At 42.3% G+C, this 21,491-nt stretch overlaps 1 protein-coding gene across 1 annotated transcript; it reads right to left on the reverse strand.

Moving 5' to 3' along the window:
- Nucleotides 1–302: 302 nt before the first annotated feature.
- bahd1 (bromo adjacent homology domain containing 1) lies at nt 303–19,079 on the reverse strand. Its single transcript, XM_056296028.1, has 7 exons — nt 18,980–19,079; nt 5,285–7,074; nt 3,269–3,678; nt 2,838–2,997; nt 2,564–2,643; nt 2,168–2,259; nt 303–2,029 (listed from the first exon to the last, which is right to left on the reverse strand). The coding sequence occupies exons 2-7, from the start codon at nt 6,945–6,947 to the stop codon at nt 1,837–1,839; spliced, it is 2,598 nt and encodes an 865-aa protein (XP_056152003.1). The 5' UTR covers nt 6,948–7,074; nt 18,980–19,079; the 3' UTR covers nt 303–1,836.
- Between the last annotated feature and the right edge of the window lie 2,412 nt (nt 19,080–21,491).

Genomic DNA, 21,491 nt, shown 5'->3' on the forward strand with positions numbered 1-21,491 from the left:
CTTAGCAACTTGAAATTGTTAAAAGGGGAAGGGGCTCCACCTTTAGCATCTTGAAAGGTGAAATGACTGAAGGGAACATTAAGCGAAAGTGAGGGAGAGGGAGCTAGGGTGTACTAAGACAAGGGACATCTTTGTTTTGCAGACTTGCATCTCTGGTCATTCATTAGCAAACTTGTTCAAATTGCATTTGGAATCCTTTGAAATATTTTGTGCATGTATCTAAAGCCTCTTGGAAGGGTTTAAAATATTCAAGACAGCAAATAATTGCTTCAATGGGCACAACAAATTGAATCAGCCACAGGAAAGTATGAGAATTGATTTGCAAATACTATCGCAAACAACTCACACATTTCAGTAACGTTATCTGAAAGACAGTGCAGCAGGGAAGTAGAAAAAAACTCAACCTATTTCCTAATCAGGAATGAGAGTAATTAATCTAAAATTCTAAACACTGCTTTAAAAATATTTTTCAAAAATAAATTATGTGTTTTCAATACAGTAATAAATACATATCTATTGAATACAGGAATGAATCATCACAGAATGCTTTGCTGAATACATGTCATTTCATCCATGAAGAAACAAGAAGTTATATGACTAACTAATGCCATCTGCCATGTACAGACACTCACCCAGGTATATAAATGCAAATATACAGTCAGCTGACGCAGAAATGAAGTCATACATCTGGCAAATCACTATATGAAGACAACGTGTTCCTTAAACATTAGCATAGCAAAAATTACTCCTGCATAAGTGTAATTCTGGCTACAGCAGTGGAGTGAAGGTCGGTCTTACAGTGTGAGAATTATCATTCAGATGAATTTCAAAGATAAAAATATGACAAATGATCTATGATACCCTTCCAGTGACTCACAACAGATAAAACAAAAATAATCCTTAGAAATATGTTATGCAGCTTAAAGAATAATACAAAAAAAAAGAAAAAAAAAGTAGGGATTCAAAAACAGCTCACACGAAGCCTACAATATACATTTCAGAGCTCCTTTGTGAAACTTCTATTTCACTGCAGTCTTTGAGAGCTGCATGCTCCTAATTGATCCTTCAGATAGACAGCAGGACAAATTTGATTATTATTTTGTACTCTGTACAGAAACCTCTCTCCTGTCTTTTCATCGGCTGTTGTGTCTCAGTTCTTTCGATTAACCACCGCAGCAGACTGACTATACTGCAAATATCTTCAGATGATGTGTTTAATTGAGATATTCTGTACATATCAAGCCAATCAGAGCGGTTGGGACATTACTTGCATACATCACTACTCTGTCGCTATGTGACATCAATCAGTGCCATTTCTCCCTTCACATCCATTGGATCTCACAAATCTGTGAGCCACAATAACATTTCTAAAGAGTGTGGTCCGGATTCTCTACAGCTCCCTCGAGTAGGTGGTATAATATCAGAAGTCATGTACCCTGTGATAATGACCATTTACACTGCTCTAATATCGTTGATATATCAAATGTGACAATGACCACTTACATTGCCATAACATCTCTGATATATCATGCATGACAATGACAGTTTAAATTACTGTAATAAATCCGATATACTGTATCAATTAATCCTTTTCTCATTATTCCTGAATGTGTGGCTTCTCAGCGCAGATGATGGTCCTCAGTAAAATTAGCTCATCTCCAAAACTTTCCCTCCCAAACTGCCACAGCACTATGATCTCCTTTGACAGCACTCCCAATTGCTCTCTGGGAGAGGTGGTAGGTAGGTAGCTTGTAACGGGTCTGGATGATGAAACCCAGTGCACCACAGTAGCGTTATTTCATATTCTCCACTGTGTGTGTCATGACCTGCTGGCTGCTACTGCAGGTTCTTGAGTAGACGCCCATAGCGGAAGTCATACACGTGTCGACAGACAAACACCAGCTCGGGGTCAACGTCGTCGGGGACGCAGTGATGGGTGGGCATGACATGGCCGACAGCGGGTGGCACGAGAACAGAGGTGGCGCTTTCACGTACACCCTCCATACGGCACTTTACCAAGGCACAAAATCTGAAATGACCATGAAACCATTTCAACTAAATGACTTGCAGGAAAACATGCAGTAAAAGGAAAAATATTTGAAAGCCACTTGATGTTCTATACATTCAAAATTTAGTGTTCATTCGTCCTCTGAGGTCTCCATCTTACCGACAGTACTGTGCTAATGTTAGGACATAGCACCTGTCTTCAATGCAGGCCACACTGTTCACATCCTGATGGCGAGATGCAAAGATCTCATTCTAAGGAAATAGAGGGGTGGGGAGTGGTGAACAAACGCTTATACTGACTGGACCACGAGGTCATTTACTGCAGACAACAATGCTAGAAACTATGCGTCTAAAAAAAGACCATACCTGCCAAAAACAATGTAAACTAACAATTCTGGTTCTCCTCAGTATACAGAGACTGAATACCAAACAGGGCGTTATTTCATTGCCTCCTTAGGGTCAGATGACTGCCACAATTATCTCATTGCCACTGTGTGTTATTTATTGTTTGTTTGTGTGGCTGTGAAATGACAAACTACTTGTGGTCGCCTCTCACCTCACAATGCAGGCTGGGGTTGCGTCCCGCCTGTGTGTGTTCAGGGCGGTAGTACCAAAACAAACTCATCATCATCTCTCCTGGAGAGAAAAAAAAAACAAACGAAAACACACAAAGAGCCAATTACTTATCAAAATTAACCTCAGCACCTCATGACAGCACTACTGTGACAAGTCAGACCGGCTCTTTGGCTGCTACAGCAGCATTAATTTGGCTTCACATGTATTTATATCAATAGGAGATCTCTGTGTGCATCTAAAGGTGTGCCTCTTACCTGTTTCAGGGTCCTCCCAAAGGGCAGAAATCTTGGCGACATAAGGCAGAGACTTCTTCCTGGGCCCAGATCTCAGAAGGACAGTGTCTCTGACCCAGATCACCTCGCCATCCCTCTGTACCCCCTCAAAACACGTCCTTGTTACCAGAGCCTCCTCTCCCTGGGAACACAGGGAACAGGAAATACTAAGTTTTCTAGTACCAAGAAAGCATCAAATAAAGAAGGCTGTTAGGGCCACTCTGCTTTAAATGACTGACTGACGGCTGTGCCTGAATTGAAAACATTATAAAAATCAGATTTTTGGACAGAAATAAAAATGATGTGACAATAATACGGTTGTGATAATTCAGTAGATGTTTTTGTTTTGATGACTAAATTCTGAAATAATAGCACTGCTGTCTTAGAAAGACACTGAATGCACTTCAACATACCACAGTGTAAACCTCCTTTTGAAAGGGCAGGCCGACGGCCCGCCAACCGTTGGTGGCTTTTTGGCGGTCGTTCTTTGGCTGCTTGGCAACCACTCGACCTCTGATGTTGGCAGAGCCAAGCTTCTGTTTCTTGTCCCTGTTGAGCGGGCGGACAGCAGAGCTGACGCCGCCGGTGCCGCGTACACCAGACCTTGACCCACTGGGTGCTTTTGCGGTCTGCGGACACTCCTTCGCCACCTGCAGCGGAGGCTGTGGTTGGCTGGGGTCTGAGAGAGGGGTCTGAACATGGGGCACCGATTGGCCAGCTGGAGGCACAGTGGGCACAGGGCAGCCTGTGAGGGTTCGGGGATTAGGGGAGATGGGAATGGAGGAGGGGCTGTGGTGGTTATTGAGGGCTGATGAGTAGTCCTCTGAGGGAAGAACAGAGAAAGAATGGTTTTAGTAGTAAGGAGAAACGCACATACATGGAAGGTTTTAAAGATCTTTGTAAAATGACAAAAGTATTTATCCATCTATCTAACAAGGTTATATAATAAACACATGAATGACACTCATTTGTTAATAGTTCTGCTGCCTAAGCAGAACCTTGCCCCCGCACAGGAAGCAGGGCAGGCACACATATACACGTGCATTTGCACACATTCATACACAAATGGTAGGTCTCTGTGCAATGCTGACACAGACAGTGTCAGACAAATTTGTATGGATATTAGTCCTATGCTGCTAAATGAGAGAGAAAAAGGGGAAGAGAGACACAGAGCAAGAGATCCAGGAAGACAGTTATGCTAAAATCACTGCTGTTTAATGAGGTCGATTAGGTCTTCTAAACAAATAGACATGTACACACACACACACACACACACACACACACACACACACACACACACACACACACACACACACACACACACACAACACACCGTTTTTACTTGTGCCATATATTGCAGCAGATACGTATATCCATATATTTACTACATCACCTCTGATTTTAACCAGATTTCTCTAACATGAGCATATTGTAGTATAGAACAACAGCTGGCCTTCCAGTAGCTGTGCCTTCACAGCTCAGATAATGGATTCATTAAGGTTCAGCTGAGGGAGAATTCACTGTCAGGCTAGTTGTATTCAAATGATGAAACAAAAGCATTCTAAGGGGCATTCTTAACACATTGGACTCATTTAAGCAGCCAAACGGTTAAAATGATCTCATCCTTCCCATTTGGGAAAATAAACATATTATATCTATGAACATTCAAGTTCCAAATTTATTAGGGGATCTTTTAAATCCTATTAACCCTCTTTAGAACTCTGGATTACCATCAACTCTGAAAACTTCCCAATGATCAGATAAAACTGTTTACAAACCTTGTCACCATCTGACGTGCAATTTGTCATTTCCCAAGTGGTTTCTGCACACTGTATTACAATACTAACACTTCTCTGCATATTTTAACCTAAGTAGATTTTATATTCAAACCACAAAAAAATGAAGGCCTATTGACACCCATCAATTCATTGGCTGACCATTTCAGTACAGGTCACTCACTAAACTTCACTTTACAGCGGTGAGAAAAATATACAGTGCATAGCAAGTTGCTGAGTGCACATAATTATTATTGAGCATTCAATACATACAAAGCAATAAAAAGAGTCCTTTTGTCCATTTTGTCTAATATAACAAGATGCTGAGTACACATATTATTGCGCATTCAATATATACAAAGCAATATAAAGAGTCCACTTGTGCATTTTCTCTCGCCATGCCTTTGCACAATAGCTCAAGTGCTTTTGCTTTTCTACTACCCGTGCCCTTGTATTTGATTGGGCTATCATTCTAAGCGGACAATAGGTCTATGACTGTGCATCAATGTCACCAAAACAAATTGGTGTATATTTATCATAGTTTGCCATTCAGGTGATTCCGGTCCCAACATACTATATGGATGAAGACAAAAGGTTAGAATTAAACCCATACATGGACAACATCAGGTTTATGTTCAGCTCTTGCATGCTCACCTCTTTTGATTCTGTAGTTACATTTGGTGTGGTCTGTGTTACCAAAAGAGCACCCTCTTCTGGGGATGGTTGGTATTAAACCAGAGTAGGATGAGAAGCCATTGATCCTGCAAGGTTCTCCATAGCATGCTTCTACTGAGGTGCAGCAGTACACTGGATGGGAGATCCCCGACAGTGGGGGATTTGTACTTGGGAGCAGCTTGGGTCTCTTGCCTCCCTTGGGACATAGACCAATGGAGGGTATGGAAGTGGGGGAGGTGTCTGGATGACGATAGTGTAGGTAGTAGCCAGGAAAACAGGTATAAGCATGGGGGCTGATGGGTATGGCTGCTGGGTGGGCTATAGAGTGTGGGGACTGGAGATGGTGGTGGTGGTGGTGGTGGTGATGGTGGTAGTGGTGGAACACGTTTGACAGTGAACCGTCCTCCGGTTCCTCAAAATTTTTCTCTCCCAGGAAGAGGGCCAGCCGGTGGAAGTACTCCACACACCTCTCCTTTGAACAGCAGCAGGGAGACACCTCAGTCTCCACCTGCTCCTCTTTGACAGGCTTCAGGGATAACCCTGTGACAGAGTTGCAGCGGCGTCTATGTTTATGACACACCTGCTCCCCTGAAGTCCCAGTCCACTTTCCCTCGGGATCCAAAGTCCCCGTTTTACACAGACTACAGCATCTCTGTGCATTAGATCCCAACTGGGCTGTATGGACTGGATTCTCTGTACCCTGTTTTCCATGATGTAGATGCCCTTCGAGTTTGGGATGTGTTGATATTTTGGTCTGTGGTGTCCCACTGTCACAGTCAGGTTCACGGGTGAGATTATTCTGCACTGCGGTTGTCCTGCTCTCACTCTGTGGTTTAGAGTCAGTCTTTCTTGTACGTTTGTTCACATACAGGGCACTGGTGAGTTTCAGCAGCGTTGCTGCGGTAAGACCAGCCTGACGTCTAGGCGTTGGGGTGAGCAAAGTCAACCAGTCGATGTTATCGGCCTTCACCTTTGATCTCTTCTGTTTTTTGCATCTTTCACTTGGATCTTGTTTCTCTCCTCTGGGAATCTTTTTGGTCTCCTGCTTGTTAGGTTTATCTATGCAAACAGCTGTGGCTTTAGTGAGGCTATCTTTAGCTAGACTCTCGATAGGACGTTGTTTCTTGTGGACACTGGATGAGAGCGAATAGTCTCTGTAGAGCAGCAAGCTGTTGACAGCCTCTGCATTGAGAGAGGCCATTCTCCGCTTGCGAGGCTCAATGATGGGGGTTGGAAATGCGAGTAAGGCGTCTGCTTGGTTGATTTTTGGTTCTGGTGCTTGTTGATTGACTACTGAAGTTTTCTTTTGTCTGGGTTCATAAGATTTGGTCCTTCTTTGTATGGAGCTGAAACAATGCTTCCGTTTCACTTTTGGACCGTTTCGCTTCCCACCCCTTGGCGTATCCTTTTTTTTCCCTGTTGCCTCTTTCTGCTCCAGACGGGTGAGAAGGACACAACAGTCCAGTGCATCTCCATCACCTGCTGTCATTGTTTTTATTCTAGTTCTATATGATCTTTTCCTCTCCTTTTTCATTTTCTTCCCTCTCGGCTTGCTTTTCCCCCTCACTCCAGCTCCACTGCATTCCCTCTCTTTCCGAGGCTTCCCTCGTTTCACTGGGTGGCTCTGCTGAGCTCGGACCATGGTCACACCGTAGGGGGGCAGATTCACCACCCCTTCCCACAGGTTGCCAAGGCCAAGGTGTGCGTCAAGCTCAGAGCGGCCCTTTGATGCATATCATCATGGATCATCACCTGGACTCATACACCTCCTGGGGAAAGAAAGATTGCACACTTACTCATATACCTTAAACAGCAAGCTACACTTGGATTTTGCTCTTGCAGACACATTAGATGGGAGCAACTTAATGTGGCGCACAGGACCTTGTAACGCCCTATTTAACAAACCAAGACTACTCATAGTTCCCATGTCCCTAGAGAGATGACTGCCAAGACTATCCTTCTTAATCTATGCATGTCTGCCAGTAGAGAAACTGAAAAATGGATGACAAGTATTAGTACAACATTTTCTCTTGGTTTGTAAGGCAACACAGTGGGGAATAAAACTTGCGGATTAGGCAATGAGGTTTGCCCCTGGGTCTATTCCTTGACTCGGTTCCAATATCTGAAGTGGTTTGAAATAGCTCTTACTAGGATATTTAGATTATGATATATGAACTAATTGTGCTCTAACTGCACAAACATTTGTTTGTTTTGGATTACAACAGGATGATGAATTTTCATTGCCTTTTCATTTCTTATATCAGTGGGGGCAATTTTTCAGCAGCCTGAGCCCATGTTGGAGCCGATTAATGACTCATGTAAACCATTACAGCCCCAACATTGCACACACTATCACCCACTCAAAGCTAAACAGAAGAACAGAGCAAAAAATGCAACACTTAGCATTTTTTGCGACGTGATCAATGCTTTTAGTGGTAATTTGGATCTTTTGTTGAAAATGAGATGCTTCCCAGATTAAATATCAGATATGACCGCAGCTTGAAGTTGATCCTACATAAACAATGTAGTTAGCCAAACCCTTGGTGACTGTGTTCGACATATAAAAACTTGAAGAAACCGTTTCACCCTAAAAGGGTAGTTCAAGTTCAAATTGGCCTATAAACTTTCAAATCGTACAGTGGGAGTGAATTAACAACATTGTAGACAAGACAGAAGCACAAAGAAAGGTTATGCTATGATCAAATGATCCCTGAAGTGATCCTTATTCCAGCAAATGTGATGGCAGAAAAAAGCGTAAAAAAAAAAACTTTTCTAAATGATAGTGTGTGTAAATACTTCTGAGACCTGTTTAAAATGTATGGCATAGAAACTTCAAGAACTTCTATGATGCAACGAGGTAAAACAGATGCTGTCTTTGGTGTTTGCACATGTGAATCTATATGCTCATTTACAACCAAAAACTGCTGTCACTCGTGGTAAACTTTATGGTAATTGAGGATTTAACCAGCAGTAACCTTAATGCAATCCCACTCGAGTGCAGCATAAAGAGATAGACAGACCATCTTTCCTGTAGAGCCCTACGATTATGCGCAATTAGGATATTTGACTGTCCAGATGGGGCTCTGTAAGATGAAGGGACATTTCAGCCAAAAAAAAAAAGAAAAAGAAGCCATTTGGCTTTCACACCCAAATCAGTAACAGCACTACTGTGCTATAAACTTGAACTTACATGTGATAAACTGATCACCAGAAGATAATGAGTCTTTTTGCAATGGAGAAAGTGCAACTTGAGAACGAATCTAAAAGCGTCCGATATTTGTGAGCCAGCTCTTGGCACCTTTTCACACACTTGCAATGGTCTTTTGTAAGGTCAACAGACCATCACTTGCCCTGCCCAAAGGATAACTGTAACAGTCATAAAACACCTCATTTCCTCAACCGTCCAGAACCAAGCAAAAACTGGTAGAGATGAGATTAATGATGCCTTATGACTCAAAAATACAGATGACTACCTCTGCTAAAACAAATTTTGCACTGCATAATACCTGACTCATTGTCTCAATGCACTATTTATACTACTTAACCTAATCACCATGTGGTATGAGACCGATCATCCTTGGGTATGCTATCATGTCATTCTCAAGATGGTTCATGAGGCCACAGCTTTGTACGTTTCTAAATAAGATAACATAAATGTGAGGAGATAGGAGACAGTGTTCACAAGTTTCCTTGCACAAGTTTCAGGCAGGCGGATGGATATTCTACCAGTTCTGAGCCATGACGGCTGAGTGTTTAGCAAGGTTGTTCCACAACCAGAGAGCCCAGCGTTGATCACCCGCGTATCCACGCCTGTCAATGTAGCCTTGAGCAAAATACTTAACCCTAACCTTCTCCAAGGGTGCCGCACACTGCCGGCTCACCATGAATCTAAATCAGGTGAGAAGAGAATTACATCCTTAGGGTATTAATAAGAAAATATCAAATTAAAAATGCCTGAAATGCTTGTTAAAGGACTCTTAAATCCATTTTTTTAATACTCCTTCCAAGCTTCTTAAAAAGCGGCAGTGATCCTTTACTTCTGAGGAAGCAGCGGTCCATGAAACATTTTCTGCCTAGTCTAAAAATTGCTCAGGACATGCTTGACAACAGCTGAATTACTGTCTAACAATGCTCAACTAGGTTTATCCTGGAGTGGACAGCACTTTCTACTGGGATATTTTTCCAACCATCCCTTTGATTTGTTTGCCCTTGTTCCCAACTGACTTAGTGAACCGTGAAATGCAATCCTTGAGAGGCGGAATTCAATTTAAATATAATAAGAAAACAGAAGGAGACTCACACAGAGTTTCTGTCTATGGAAATCAAATCAGGTTGCTTAATTTGGACAGGACTTAAATTAACAAAGACAGGGAAACTCATTGGAGATCATCAGTTTACACAGGAAGAAAAAAAACATCTGTCTCCCTGAGCAAGGTGACATTGACTGGAACAATTACTAAATTTGTAAGACAGCTCTATATCAATACTGTGGTGATACATTTGAGGGGGAAACATACACGGTTGGTGTTTTCACCTCGAGAAATTTGACATAAAAATGCTAACTTGCTTATAAGACTTGTGCAAACTCGGCTTTGATTATGGCAGCAGTACCTTGCCCACATATGCTGAAATACACACACACACACACACACACACACACACACACACACACACACACACACACACACACACACACACACACACACACACACACACACACACACACACACACACAAAGTACGTTACAGTGCCTTCAGAAAACTTTAAAGGTGATGACATTCTTGGAAACTTCCCACATTTGCTTTAGGGTTCAAAAATAGGTATTCAAAATTCCTCAGAATAAAACAAATAAATGAAATAATGCAAAAAAACAACTAGTAAACAATAATTTACATAAACGCACATGAAAAGCTTAAAAGATTATCACTTTTTAAAGGCATTTTTTGGGGGCCCTTTGAAACCATAGATGTGTGGTTCATGCTAAAGTACACATTGTGAAAGCATAGTATACCGTCCTTGTTGTAAAGTGCCTGTAACAGTGGAGATGGGTTTGCATGAGGGGTGTATAAACAGCCTATGTCTAAATGTTATCTTAAGCCTGCACAGCGAGTGACATTACATTTCATTTGGTCAAGCTGTTTCAAAAACCCAGTTGATTTTTCCTTTGAGCAGCAGTCACTCGGGTGCAAAGGCTTTTAGTAAATACTTCCTTCCCATTTCCTCATTATTTTCATTTGAGGTCAGCTAAAGAACACACATCGAGCCCCTAAAATGAAAGTAAGACTGAAAAGCTGAAACAAGAATGGCTTTGAACACGTTATTCAACTTTTGGTTAATAAAGAGGCTAACATATCAATTCATCGGTTATTTCATATGGGGCTGCATGTTTATCAGTTAACTAGTGCACTTGGGGCGATGGAAAGTTCAAAAATGAGATTGGAACCCCAATGTGCTTTACAGCCAGCACGTGTTCTGGGCTATTTTTACAGACAAAAAAAAAAAACCAATCCCCAACGAGGTTTTTGTGTGAAGCGATCTTTATTATATAGTTGTCACGAGGGAGAAGCCCATATAGAAATAGTGCTGTGTGCATCACAGATACAGGGCGTATCACCAAGTCCGCCTTCCCTGGACAAAATATCAGTTCAACACTCCTATAAACCAACCCCCCCTTTCAGATCTAACAACAACCAATTGCAAGCACACCCAGCAACTCTAACGACCCGAATAAAGTGCAGTTATCGGTATCCTAACGAACACCGTAATCCGATTACATACATGCAGCCTATCTGTTCCTGGAGTTGCCCGTGGTTGTGGACAGACGGGCTGATTTGACAGCATGCGGTCTTCAGTGTGGGTTGTAGGTTACGATATCAGAAGTAAAAACACACTCACCGGGACGATGGTCAGACGACCAGTCGGCTATTAACATTGCTCGATAAAGCTGATATTCGGGGCTCCTAGTCAATAATGAATATCACTAGGATCTCGTTGTGCGCTACGATATCCCCGAGCCTATAATCTGCAACGGTGACTGGAATTACAGCCGTTGGATTTGAACACACACACCACGTCGCGTCCCGTCCTCGATAAATGAAATAAATAAAGAATAAGAAGAGAGAGAGAAAGAAAAAAAACCTCTACCGTCTCTTGATTGCCAATCTTCGTATGTTTCGTCTGCGCATCGGTATGGGAGACGGGTCGCCGAATAGCCTCGCGCGGCTCGAGACACGGCGGAACGGTGAGCGGTGACCTACTTCCGAAGCGGCATGCTCGAGATGATATTCATGCGCTGCATTCGCATTGGCCAGGCTGTCGTTGCACCGGGACACCGAGCGCAATACATCGGGCTCCAGAGCCCAGACAGAAAACCTCACCCACCGCAGTTTAGCAAAAAACTTCCCCAATCCGGTACCATTTGTTTAAAAAAAAAGAAAGAAAAAAGGCAGAAGTTTAGTCGGCGCCCACGTGCCACCAATCGATAACCTAGTGATCCACTTAGTGGCGAATCTTAATAGGGGAGAAGGGGGTGATGGGTGGTTATTTTCCCCCCAATTGCCCAAATGTGATAATAGCACAAATGAGAAGCATGCAGCCAACTTATCAGGGCCTATTTAGCGTTTGCCCCTCCTCTAACAATATAACATTGTGTGTGCGTATTGGTTAATATGTGTTTCATTCATTAATCCACAGTTTGCAAAATCATACCCAAAAAAAGCCCACACATCACCGAGGAGAGATTCTCTTGACTGCAAACAAACATTTTCAAACCATGCTAAGCTGCTCTTAAGATTTGATGGGTGGTGTTGGAGTAGGCAACAGTTAGATCAGTCGATTTAAGTGGGCGGCTTTAACATTGTGCTTCATCAAGCTCATGGTTAAACAACAAAATATTTTGAAAGACATTATGTTATCAATTTGGCATTTAGTCAAAAATGAGGCTTAACTGGGATAAATGCTAATTGACCTCATCAATATCAGCTTTACAGTGTGTAATTAACAGCTGGAAACAAGCTGAATGTGTGACTCAATGAGGCCTACTCTGCAATACACACCGATACACAACAGGACAATGGGCTCAAAAGGAAGTACTACCACAGTAAAATACACAACACCATCTCTTCTCTCTCTCTCTCATCAGGGTATTAAGGTTTTTTTTCTAAAGAGGATGAATAGCTGCTGCCACAGATAGGCTTACACGTGGTGATATGACCATGCCACATCATGACAGCCATAGAAACAGGAAAAGGAAATATTGTCACAAAGAGACTGCAGTTTAACCTATTAATAGCCTAAGTCTATTAATAGTAATCAGACCGTATAATTGCACTGATTTAGAATCTGTACGTTTCTTTGTATTTGAGAAAAAACAAAAAACAGAAAACAAATCCAGCGCCCCAACAGTTGATGCGACTTCCATAAATGAATCTAGTCCCCTCCACAGAGGGGGATGGAGGCGCCGTTCTGATGAGTGCCTTACAGGCAGCAAGCAGTGTGGTGTAGTGAATACAGAGAGACTGTCCCTCTACTGGAAGACATATTAAAGCCCTGGTGTTGGCTAGAATATGCCCTGCTGAAGTCCTTTCACTTCAAGCAATATAGTTAAAATATATCAAGCTCCAGTGAGGCTCCTCCTGTTTGGACCCCGGTTCTGACCTCCTAGTATATAGGGGAAGGGAAGGAAGGTGGGGGTGGAATTTCCTTATGGGGATCAATAAGGTGTCATACTGTTATTATGATTTCATTTTTCCTATTGTTTCCCCATAACAACAGCTGTCCAGTTCAGCAGCAAACCCTATTCATCATTTAAGTCTCCTCAGATGGAGGTCTCTGGCACAACACTCTCTCAAAGTCATCCCCCCACCCACCCACCACCACCTCCGTAAAAAAAAAGCAACACAACTCTAAACATACACTTTTGCTCCAAATTCAATTTCTTTTTCTGATAGAAACCACTGTAACTATATTTTGACACATTTATAAAAACACATACCTAAAGTCTGAATCAAAGCATCGTTATGAGAGTACTGTAGTTGATAAGTTATACCATACATGAATATGCACTGAAAAGATATGAATTCATGTCATTTTATGACATTACACTATTTAGATGCAGATGAAACGCAGCCACTGTTGCAGACTTGGGGGACATTTCTTTAATGATGAAAGTTGGACACATGCAAACGCTCATGCAACAGCTAATATTTAACACACTTCAACCCGATCAAAAGAATGATAACTTATGTATCTTTAATACGCAAGTGTGTTATAGGTGCATGCATTTTACAGATCGTCACAGCACTGTTATCAATCCTAAGTAAATCCAGTAGCGTACCGTGGGGTTTCAATCAGGGCCCTCAGTAATGAATTGCACCCCCCCACACACACACACACATACAAATTTCTCATATGGGTGCCGATACAGCCATCACAGCCACATACAAAATACACTATCCCGCACTATATGCACTACAGGATCAACACCAACAAGACAGCTGATCTTCAACAACCACAACACACACCACTGTGCACTGTAGCAGCTATTGCAGCATCACCATCAGATCTTCCTATATGTTATTCAGCAACCAGATTGCACAAGCACACCACATGGCAACAAATAAGTTTCCACAGTTGATGTAGTGTTCACCAGTCACTCGCACAACTTCAACAAATTCAATAAAGTATAGCCACAATATTATCAGTGCACCTCCTTCAATTTGGTAAGAAAAATGTGCACACCAACCTGGAGTTGATGTTCCACCCCACTTGATAGACTTGTGAGAATGTGGAAAAAAATGCAGATAATCCTCCCAGAGTCGCAAAAAACACACAGTAGAGCAGCAGCAAGATCGACAGAAGCTGTGAATGTGGCGCCATTGCACTTAGTTCGCTCACAAACCACCAAAGGCTCAAGCTGCAAGTTGATGATGACACTGGGGCCAGCATCAATACGTCACAGGCCCCTGGGGTGTTCCATTACTGCACATCAAATTTTGATTGGCTGACGATTTGGTCACTCAAAGTTGTAATCAGTTTGCAGGTTCGGGCTTCAGCAAAAGGCTAGCAATACAACTAGTGCTGGTCCAAGGAGCTGTGATGCATTTAGATGACATAGGAAATCCCTGCTCAACCCCAAGAGAAAACAAGTAATTGAATTCAGACACACTTCAGGCACACTTCAATTTAACTATGAAAAACAAATTATGATTTTGATTTTGGCAGGGGCAGCAGAGAGGGCCCTGATGGCCCTTACAGCCCACCACTGAGTAAATCCAAGTAAATTGTTGAGTATGATTATATTAGTATCAGTCTATGTCGACCCATTCTGTGTGGTTGTTCTGGACACTATTCAAGTGTAACTATTTTGTAACACAATGGCAATTAGGCTTCATATAGATTTTCTGCTGCCAAGCCTGATAAGTACAAAGAACTACTAGTAGAAATTATTTGAATTAATGACTCTTTACACAAAAGACGCTGACCATGTGAAAGCCATGATTTCTTATTCTGAGGGGAGATGTAAATGGAGGCAACAAGAGAGCCTATCTGAATGACTTTTTAGTCTTGAGAAAACGGCAAGGATTATGGAAAAAAGGGGATATAACAGCCCCAATATTCACTCAATACAGAGGGGTCTCTATGTACTGTTGTGAGATGCAAAGTGATGGGTCAGTCAATGTAGCTGTAGATAAAAGATACACTCATTGAAGCAAACAAAGGATCCAAACAGGAAGTAACTGCAACGAACAAGTGCATGCTGATGAAAAAAAAAGCATCAAAAGGCAAGATTGGTGCATGAGAAACAGGTAGTAAACTAATGTTATTTTTCAACTTTAGAGTGTAGCCTGCAGATCTAGAGGTGACAGATGAGCACTGTAGCCTGCAGATCTAGAGGTGACAGATGAGCACCTAAGATCTGTCAAGACACAGGGCAGAAAGTGTCATTATCTGCCTATACTGTTCCCCTTCAAAGAGGCAGAGTAAGACTCCAATAATTCAGACTGACAATGAGGGAGGGGAAAAAAAAAAAGAGAACAAGAACAAGAAAGAGATGAAGATGACTTAAATTCAAAGAAAGTGCAAAAGCACAGGCCAGGCAAAGGCAGGCAGAGAGAGAGAGGGTGTCTTACATCTCACATCTCTGAGTAGAAAGAAGTAAAACTGTGCAGAAATCACAGGGGCAATTTTTCACTTTCAACCTCCTGGTTCCTTTGCCTGACAGGTCCTCTGAAATACAGACATCCGACACTGCCTTTCATAGCGAGCAAGGGAGAATGAGGTGAAAGAAAAATTAAGAGAGGGAACAGAACGCGTGAGCAACACAGACAGGCGGAGGGAGAAGCTTGAGAGTGATGAATGGAGACGGCACAGAGAAGGGAGAGAGAGTGATAAAGAGCAATAGAGCGACAGGGAGAGATTGTCATTATCATCGTGAACAATGACTCTCTGATGGGAGAGGCCTGTCGCTATATTTCCAACACAGCTGCGGGCGGAGGTGGTGCCTGCCCGCTTGCCTGCCTGCCAGGGCCTCAGTCATGCTTTTAGCATCTGCCAGACTGAAGGACACTTGGTGCCATGTGCTTTCCTGCATAGAAGCCCGACGTTTGGCCGTCACAGAGAGCACTTCTGTTCTGTTCGGTCTCAGCCAAACAGGATTTAATCCCCCTGCTCCCATGTAAACAATCCATGTGTGTGATAACAGCCCCAATCCCCAGACTCCTAACTTCACATCTTCTGCAGCTGTGGGTCAGCCAACAGCTGACACCGGCCTTTGGGTCTCTATTCTTTCACTCCCTCCTTCCCACCAACTTTACCTCCTCTCCGGCCGTGTTTCCATGAAACAGATCTGCGATTTTTGCAGCTGTGTCTCCGGCATTGTGCCAAGATGAGTGAAAAAGAGTAAAGGGGGGCAAGAGAAAGTGAAAGCAGAGTGGCAGGGAGGGGAAGGAGAGAGAGAGAGAGAGAGAGAGAGAGAGAGAGAGAGAGAGAGAGAGAGAGAGAGAGAGAAAGAGAGAGAGAGAGAGAGAGAGAGAAACAATGGTTGGTGCTAATGGGTTTTAGAGAAATGGACTAGAGTAGATCCTTGCTAATCCTGAGCCTCTCGGGATTCACTGGTCATTACAACTAAAATATTTTAACATCTGAAGACTGCGATATCAGAGCAAGGCTTTTCATAGAATGAAATGTGCACAGACAAATTCCAAAGTCATGTCATTTTGTTATTAAAAGCTGTCAATCACAAGCATGGGCATTCAAAAGAATATGCACATCGTACAATACATATCTGCTTTACAGCATGTTTTTGTTCTTCAAGTTCAGGCAATAGAAGATCTGAGATGCTGAATGCATGTCAAGTTCTATTCTAATATGAATGCTTAATATGATCTAAACGTGGGTAATGGTTTCTTCTTCTACATTTCCTTTTTGTGCCTTTCTTAAAAGAAAGAAATTAAAATCTATATATTGACAACGGACAACTATAAAAAAAGTGTTTAAAGCTGCAATCCGTGACTTTTCTTGGTATACATTGGAAACGTGATTATGATGTGGCGATTCAGCTGGACAGATAATCAATATTACAAAAGAACAATGCCCCAGTGTTTCAATGTAGGGGGCAGAGAGAAATAGACCTGTTGCTATTGATTTACTTGGACTACAAACAAGGTGTGGCAGTTTATGTTGCGCATGTGCTATCAGCTCACCGGTTAGTAGTCTGCACCCTTGTAAAATCGGCATCCTCAGACCAACGCTAACGCAGGCAGTCTAATGTATTACATACGTTGTCAAAAATATATCGTAACACTATTCTAGAGTAATCCTAATTGTTTGTCCAACAGAAACATCGCCGTATCAGCATCACGTTTCAACTTTTTTCTCTCTCCTTGGCTTTGTCTCCAACGTGTGCATGTTTAATGCTGCACCGGTTGGTATGACCTGGCCAAAAAATTTCCATAGCATTATATGGAGATTGGAGAGCATCTCCATCCATTATAAGTAGGCCAGTTAGTGTTATGTAACCTGACTCTGTGATCCAGATGGATGAAATGATGATTTACTGAGAAAGAAAAGTTGCAGATTTCAGCTTTAAGTGGCAGTGTGAGGGGCTGGTGTAGAATGACACATGCAAACAAATACAACCTCAGTTATCACTTCTTCTTATCACTCCCAACTGAGCAGAATAGGATATTGTACAATACCCAGAAATGTCAATTTTAGAAAACCGTGCTGGAAAATAAAATTTGCAAACTGCTCTGATGGTAATATCGCAGATGTGTGGATGAAGCAGTGAATTTCTAGTCACTTCACCATTTTCAACATGACTGATGCAACAATCCACCAATAAGGGCTCAACAACTGCACTAAATCCTCCAATATTTAGAGGGGAGCAGGTTTTAGGCAAACACTCACACTAGTGTACACTAATGTGATGTTAGTAGTTCAGGCAAAGGAAAATGGTAAAAAGGTGATGTTGGGGAACGTGTAATACAGATTCACCCCATCCCACTCTCTCGTGATCAGCTACCCTTTGTGATACTTTGCAGAAGGCGGATGGTACCTAGATTCAGCTCGAAGGCTTGTCGGACAAAGCAACAGTAACTAAGGAGAAAGGGACTTGCGGCAACTTCGCAAATGCGATATTCCATTATATTGTGTCATCAAACCACACATTCTCGTTGCCTGAGTGGGGAGTATTGTTGAGAAGTTGGCCTATATTACAGAGACAGCCGAAAGAATGAGGAGGCAAAGGTGTAGGCGTGACACGGCTGAGACGTTCCTCCATGCATGTCCTCATTTTTGCAAGTGAGAGATGTTCTCAGATCAATACCTGATATGCTGACACTGGTCCAACCCTAACCCAACCCTGCCCTACTGCTTACTTCAACCTGACTGGATCAATGATATGACAGCCCAGGGACATCATGTTAAATGTTGATCTGAGAACATCTGTTCTCAGTTTCTTCATCCCTATTACCTCCATCCTGTGGGCACAGCGGGATACTTCTTCAGAAATAATGGGATTATGTCCAGGATTTATATAAGGGTTACACTTCAAGTCTGGTGACATACTTCTTTTGAAAGATACTGCTATGCTCTGACATCAAGATGTTATGTTGTGTTACAGAACAAAGAATAAATGTGTGTGTGTGTGTGTGTGCACCCTATACTATAGATAATTTTGATTTTTAGTTTTGTTTCTTAGCCATTGTTTTTGTACATGTTCAAAAATCAATCAATCAAACAAAACTGAAGAGGCTTAATCAAAACCTGTAGCTCTACTGCCACGCATGTTTCTTAACTACACTAATGAAAAAGCACCACGCAAACCATACTGCGGCAAAGTTGCAAGTCATGGACCTCATACCATCTTCCATGTCAAAGTGATAACAACCTCTCCAAACTCTGATGCCTAATAACAGAGACGCCGTTGCCTCCTTCATAAACGTCCCAATTCCATCATTCCTTTTCACATGATACATTGTTTTCAGCAGCCTCTTGTCGAGTAACACGCATTGATATCCCCAGTATGAGCTCTAATACAGGCCTAATATAATCCCTGTAGTCTGATGTACTCTCTGAAACCAGCAAACTCGCCAACAACTATCGGCATAAAACTACATTTGCTCCATTATCTGCGGGTACGAAACGCCAGCCGTAGCCGAGCTGTGTACTTACGATGCAGGCGAGGGAAGTCGATCGCGTCCACTAACAGAAGTTAAAAGCAGAAACAAAAAACTGTTCAAAACTGAGTGAAACGTTACCGCCGATCCTTTCTCATTCCGGTCCGAAGGGGTCTCAGCCCAGTGGGTGGACCTCGTTCGATCACACTTTGAGGTTTCTTAATTGTCTACCTGTGTATGACAGAGGTGGGGGCCGGTTTAACCCCCGGCTCTGTAGACCCCGAAAAAGGCATCGAGAAAAGTTCGGCGTGAAAGGGGGCAGCGCATTTCCAGAGAGGGGAAGAAAAGAGAGATGGGTCAGGTGTATCGTGAAGGGGGGCAAAACACAGTCGGGCGACTCTGTTGAGTTGCGTTGATCCGCCGAAGCTTTTTCTCGAAACTGCGCAACTGTCCGCCACGCGTTTAAAAAAAGAAAAAAAAAGAAAAAAAGAAAAGAAATTAAAAAAACTACTCGTCGGTAACAGCTGAATATACACAAGTCACTGAACTGGACCCAGTAAGTAATGTCGTTCACCGGCGCTCAAACTAACTACGAATCACTTCAGCGTTTTGTTTTTTTACATAACAACATCATCCGCTTTTTATGTTGACGCATCATGTTGCGAAAACATGGAGTTTCTTAAAGGGCCATCGACGCCCCGTCCGCATGTCACTGCTCTCCCCCCCACCCCCCGCGGTGACACGCGGGGTTCTCACGGCGTGTCTTTCAATACCAGTTTTATCAAGTTGACATTGGCCGCGATGTAGCCTTCGTCCATATGACTATAGTATATACTATAGTATCTAAGTGTACTCATCAATTCGCACTACGGCACGCTGTAGGCCACCGCAACCTCATTTTACACTATGTAAAATTTTACATAATGTAAAATGAGTGTCACGGGTTTAACGCCGTTTCCCTTCTCCATCTACTCTTCTGCAGAAATGAATGTCACGCAGGCGACATAAATGCAAAACGCAGGTGTTCCAATACATGTTTGCATACATTAACATTTGGCTGGCTGTGTATAAACTAAGCCTGAGGTTGCTTTTGCACTACCAGTTGCTGTCAGTTATGAATATCAATGTGGGCCATCTGTAGGTCTACTCAGGCTATCATGATGGTGAGCAACTGGTAGAAATGGTTTGTTTGGGTTTCCTCGGGTCAGCGGAGGTCTCCAAAGGCAATGAAATGGGGTTGAAGGAACGAGCTTCACTTGATTAATGTAAATATATGCCCAGTTTCCTCTCTTTGCTTCATTTTGCACATGGGTGTCACAGTTCATCGTGGTTAATGAACAGACACCCATTCCATAAGGTTTAAGGGCAGATTTTTCCCTAATAAGTTTGATCTTTATGGGTGTTGATAGTAGCATTTCCATGTATGACATTAGAATATAAATTCAATTTGTTTCACCTAAACTTACAATAGAGATCCACGTTGAAGTGCATTCACTGTGTAGGAGACTATATTAATGCTTAAACCTGTCAGAAATCACCCCCCCCAAAGGAGGAAAAAAATCCAACCCTAAAAGTTTACTCTCATATAGATTACTATTCCAATCAACTACTGTTAACAGTGTTTACTAACAACTAAAGTCCTCTCTGAGATTTTTCAAAATATGTGACTCTGTCCACAAAGAAGAGACATAGCCTGTAGAATAGCTTATAGCTGTAGGAAAATAGAGGCTTTCAAAGAAAACCATTCTGCATCAAACAGTCAATATATCATTCAACATCCATTTAGCACAGGCAGTTTCTGGGACTTTAAAGAACAGTGCTGTCTGGTTTGCCTACGCAAAATATGGGAATCGCGTGTTATTTGCTGATATTGACCCTGCAGTGAGATCTGGCATTGTCTTCAGTACATTGGGTTGCACACATAGACCTCAAGATGCCGTTTTGAGTGTCATGGTTAGCATCAGGGTTCAGGGAAGGAGCAAATTATATAGTGTATGCATCAGCAAATAGTAGTGTGTGTTTGTGTGTGTGTGTCATCGGCCATGTAGCAAGTGTTTTATCACAGACAGCTGAACATGACATATCAAGGGGCAATCAAAGTCCAGCCAAACAGCTGCCCAGACCCCCCATCTGTAAGTCAAAGCAGCTGAGAAAAGTAAAACAGTAGAAGGTGACTTGGAGGCAAAGAACTGAAGATCAGTCTTGTTAACAGGTGACAGTTGCCGCTCTCTGGTAATGATGAGCTCTTTTACTCTTGCAGATGACTGAGAGAGCTATTGGAAATTTTCAATAGAAGAGTTTGAAATGAGTGAACTGCAGAGGGAGAGAACAAACTGGACGATGATTACTCTGGAAAGATGAATTAGGAATTATAATTCATGAACGATACAAGTTCACCAATCATGACAAGTGGGTAATGAATAATGCACTCATTTTAAGCTAAGATATAATTTCCTGGTAGCATCCCTGCTCTTACTGAGATAAATACACTAAATGAGTTGGTAATGAATCAATTTTTATTTGACTTTAGTGTAGCACTTTGTCAGTGGCTTAAACAATCTGTGCTT

This window comes from Lampris incognitus, chromosome 16 (genome assembly GCF_029633865.1).
Source record: "Lampris incognitus isolate fLamInc1 chromosome 16, fLamInc1.hap2, whole genome shotgun sequence".
In the NCBI taxonomy this organism is placed as follows: Eukaryota; Metazoa; Chordata; class Actinopteri; order Lampriformes; family Lampridae; genus Lampris; species Lampris incognitus.

Coding starts and splice junctions, on each gene's coding strand:
- bahd1 (XM_056296028.1), bottom strand. CDS start 6,947: ATGGTCCGAGCTCAGCAGAGCCACCCAGTGAAACGAGGGAAGCCTCGG. Junction 3,679..5,284: donor TAACTACAGAATCAAAAGAG/GTGAGCATGCAA, acceptor TTCTTCCCTCAG/AGGACTACTCATCAGCCCTC. Junction 2,644..2,837: donor TTGGGAGGACCCTGAAACAG/GTAAGAGGCACA, acceptor TTTTCTCTCCAG/GAGAGATGATGATGAGTTTG.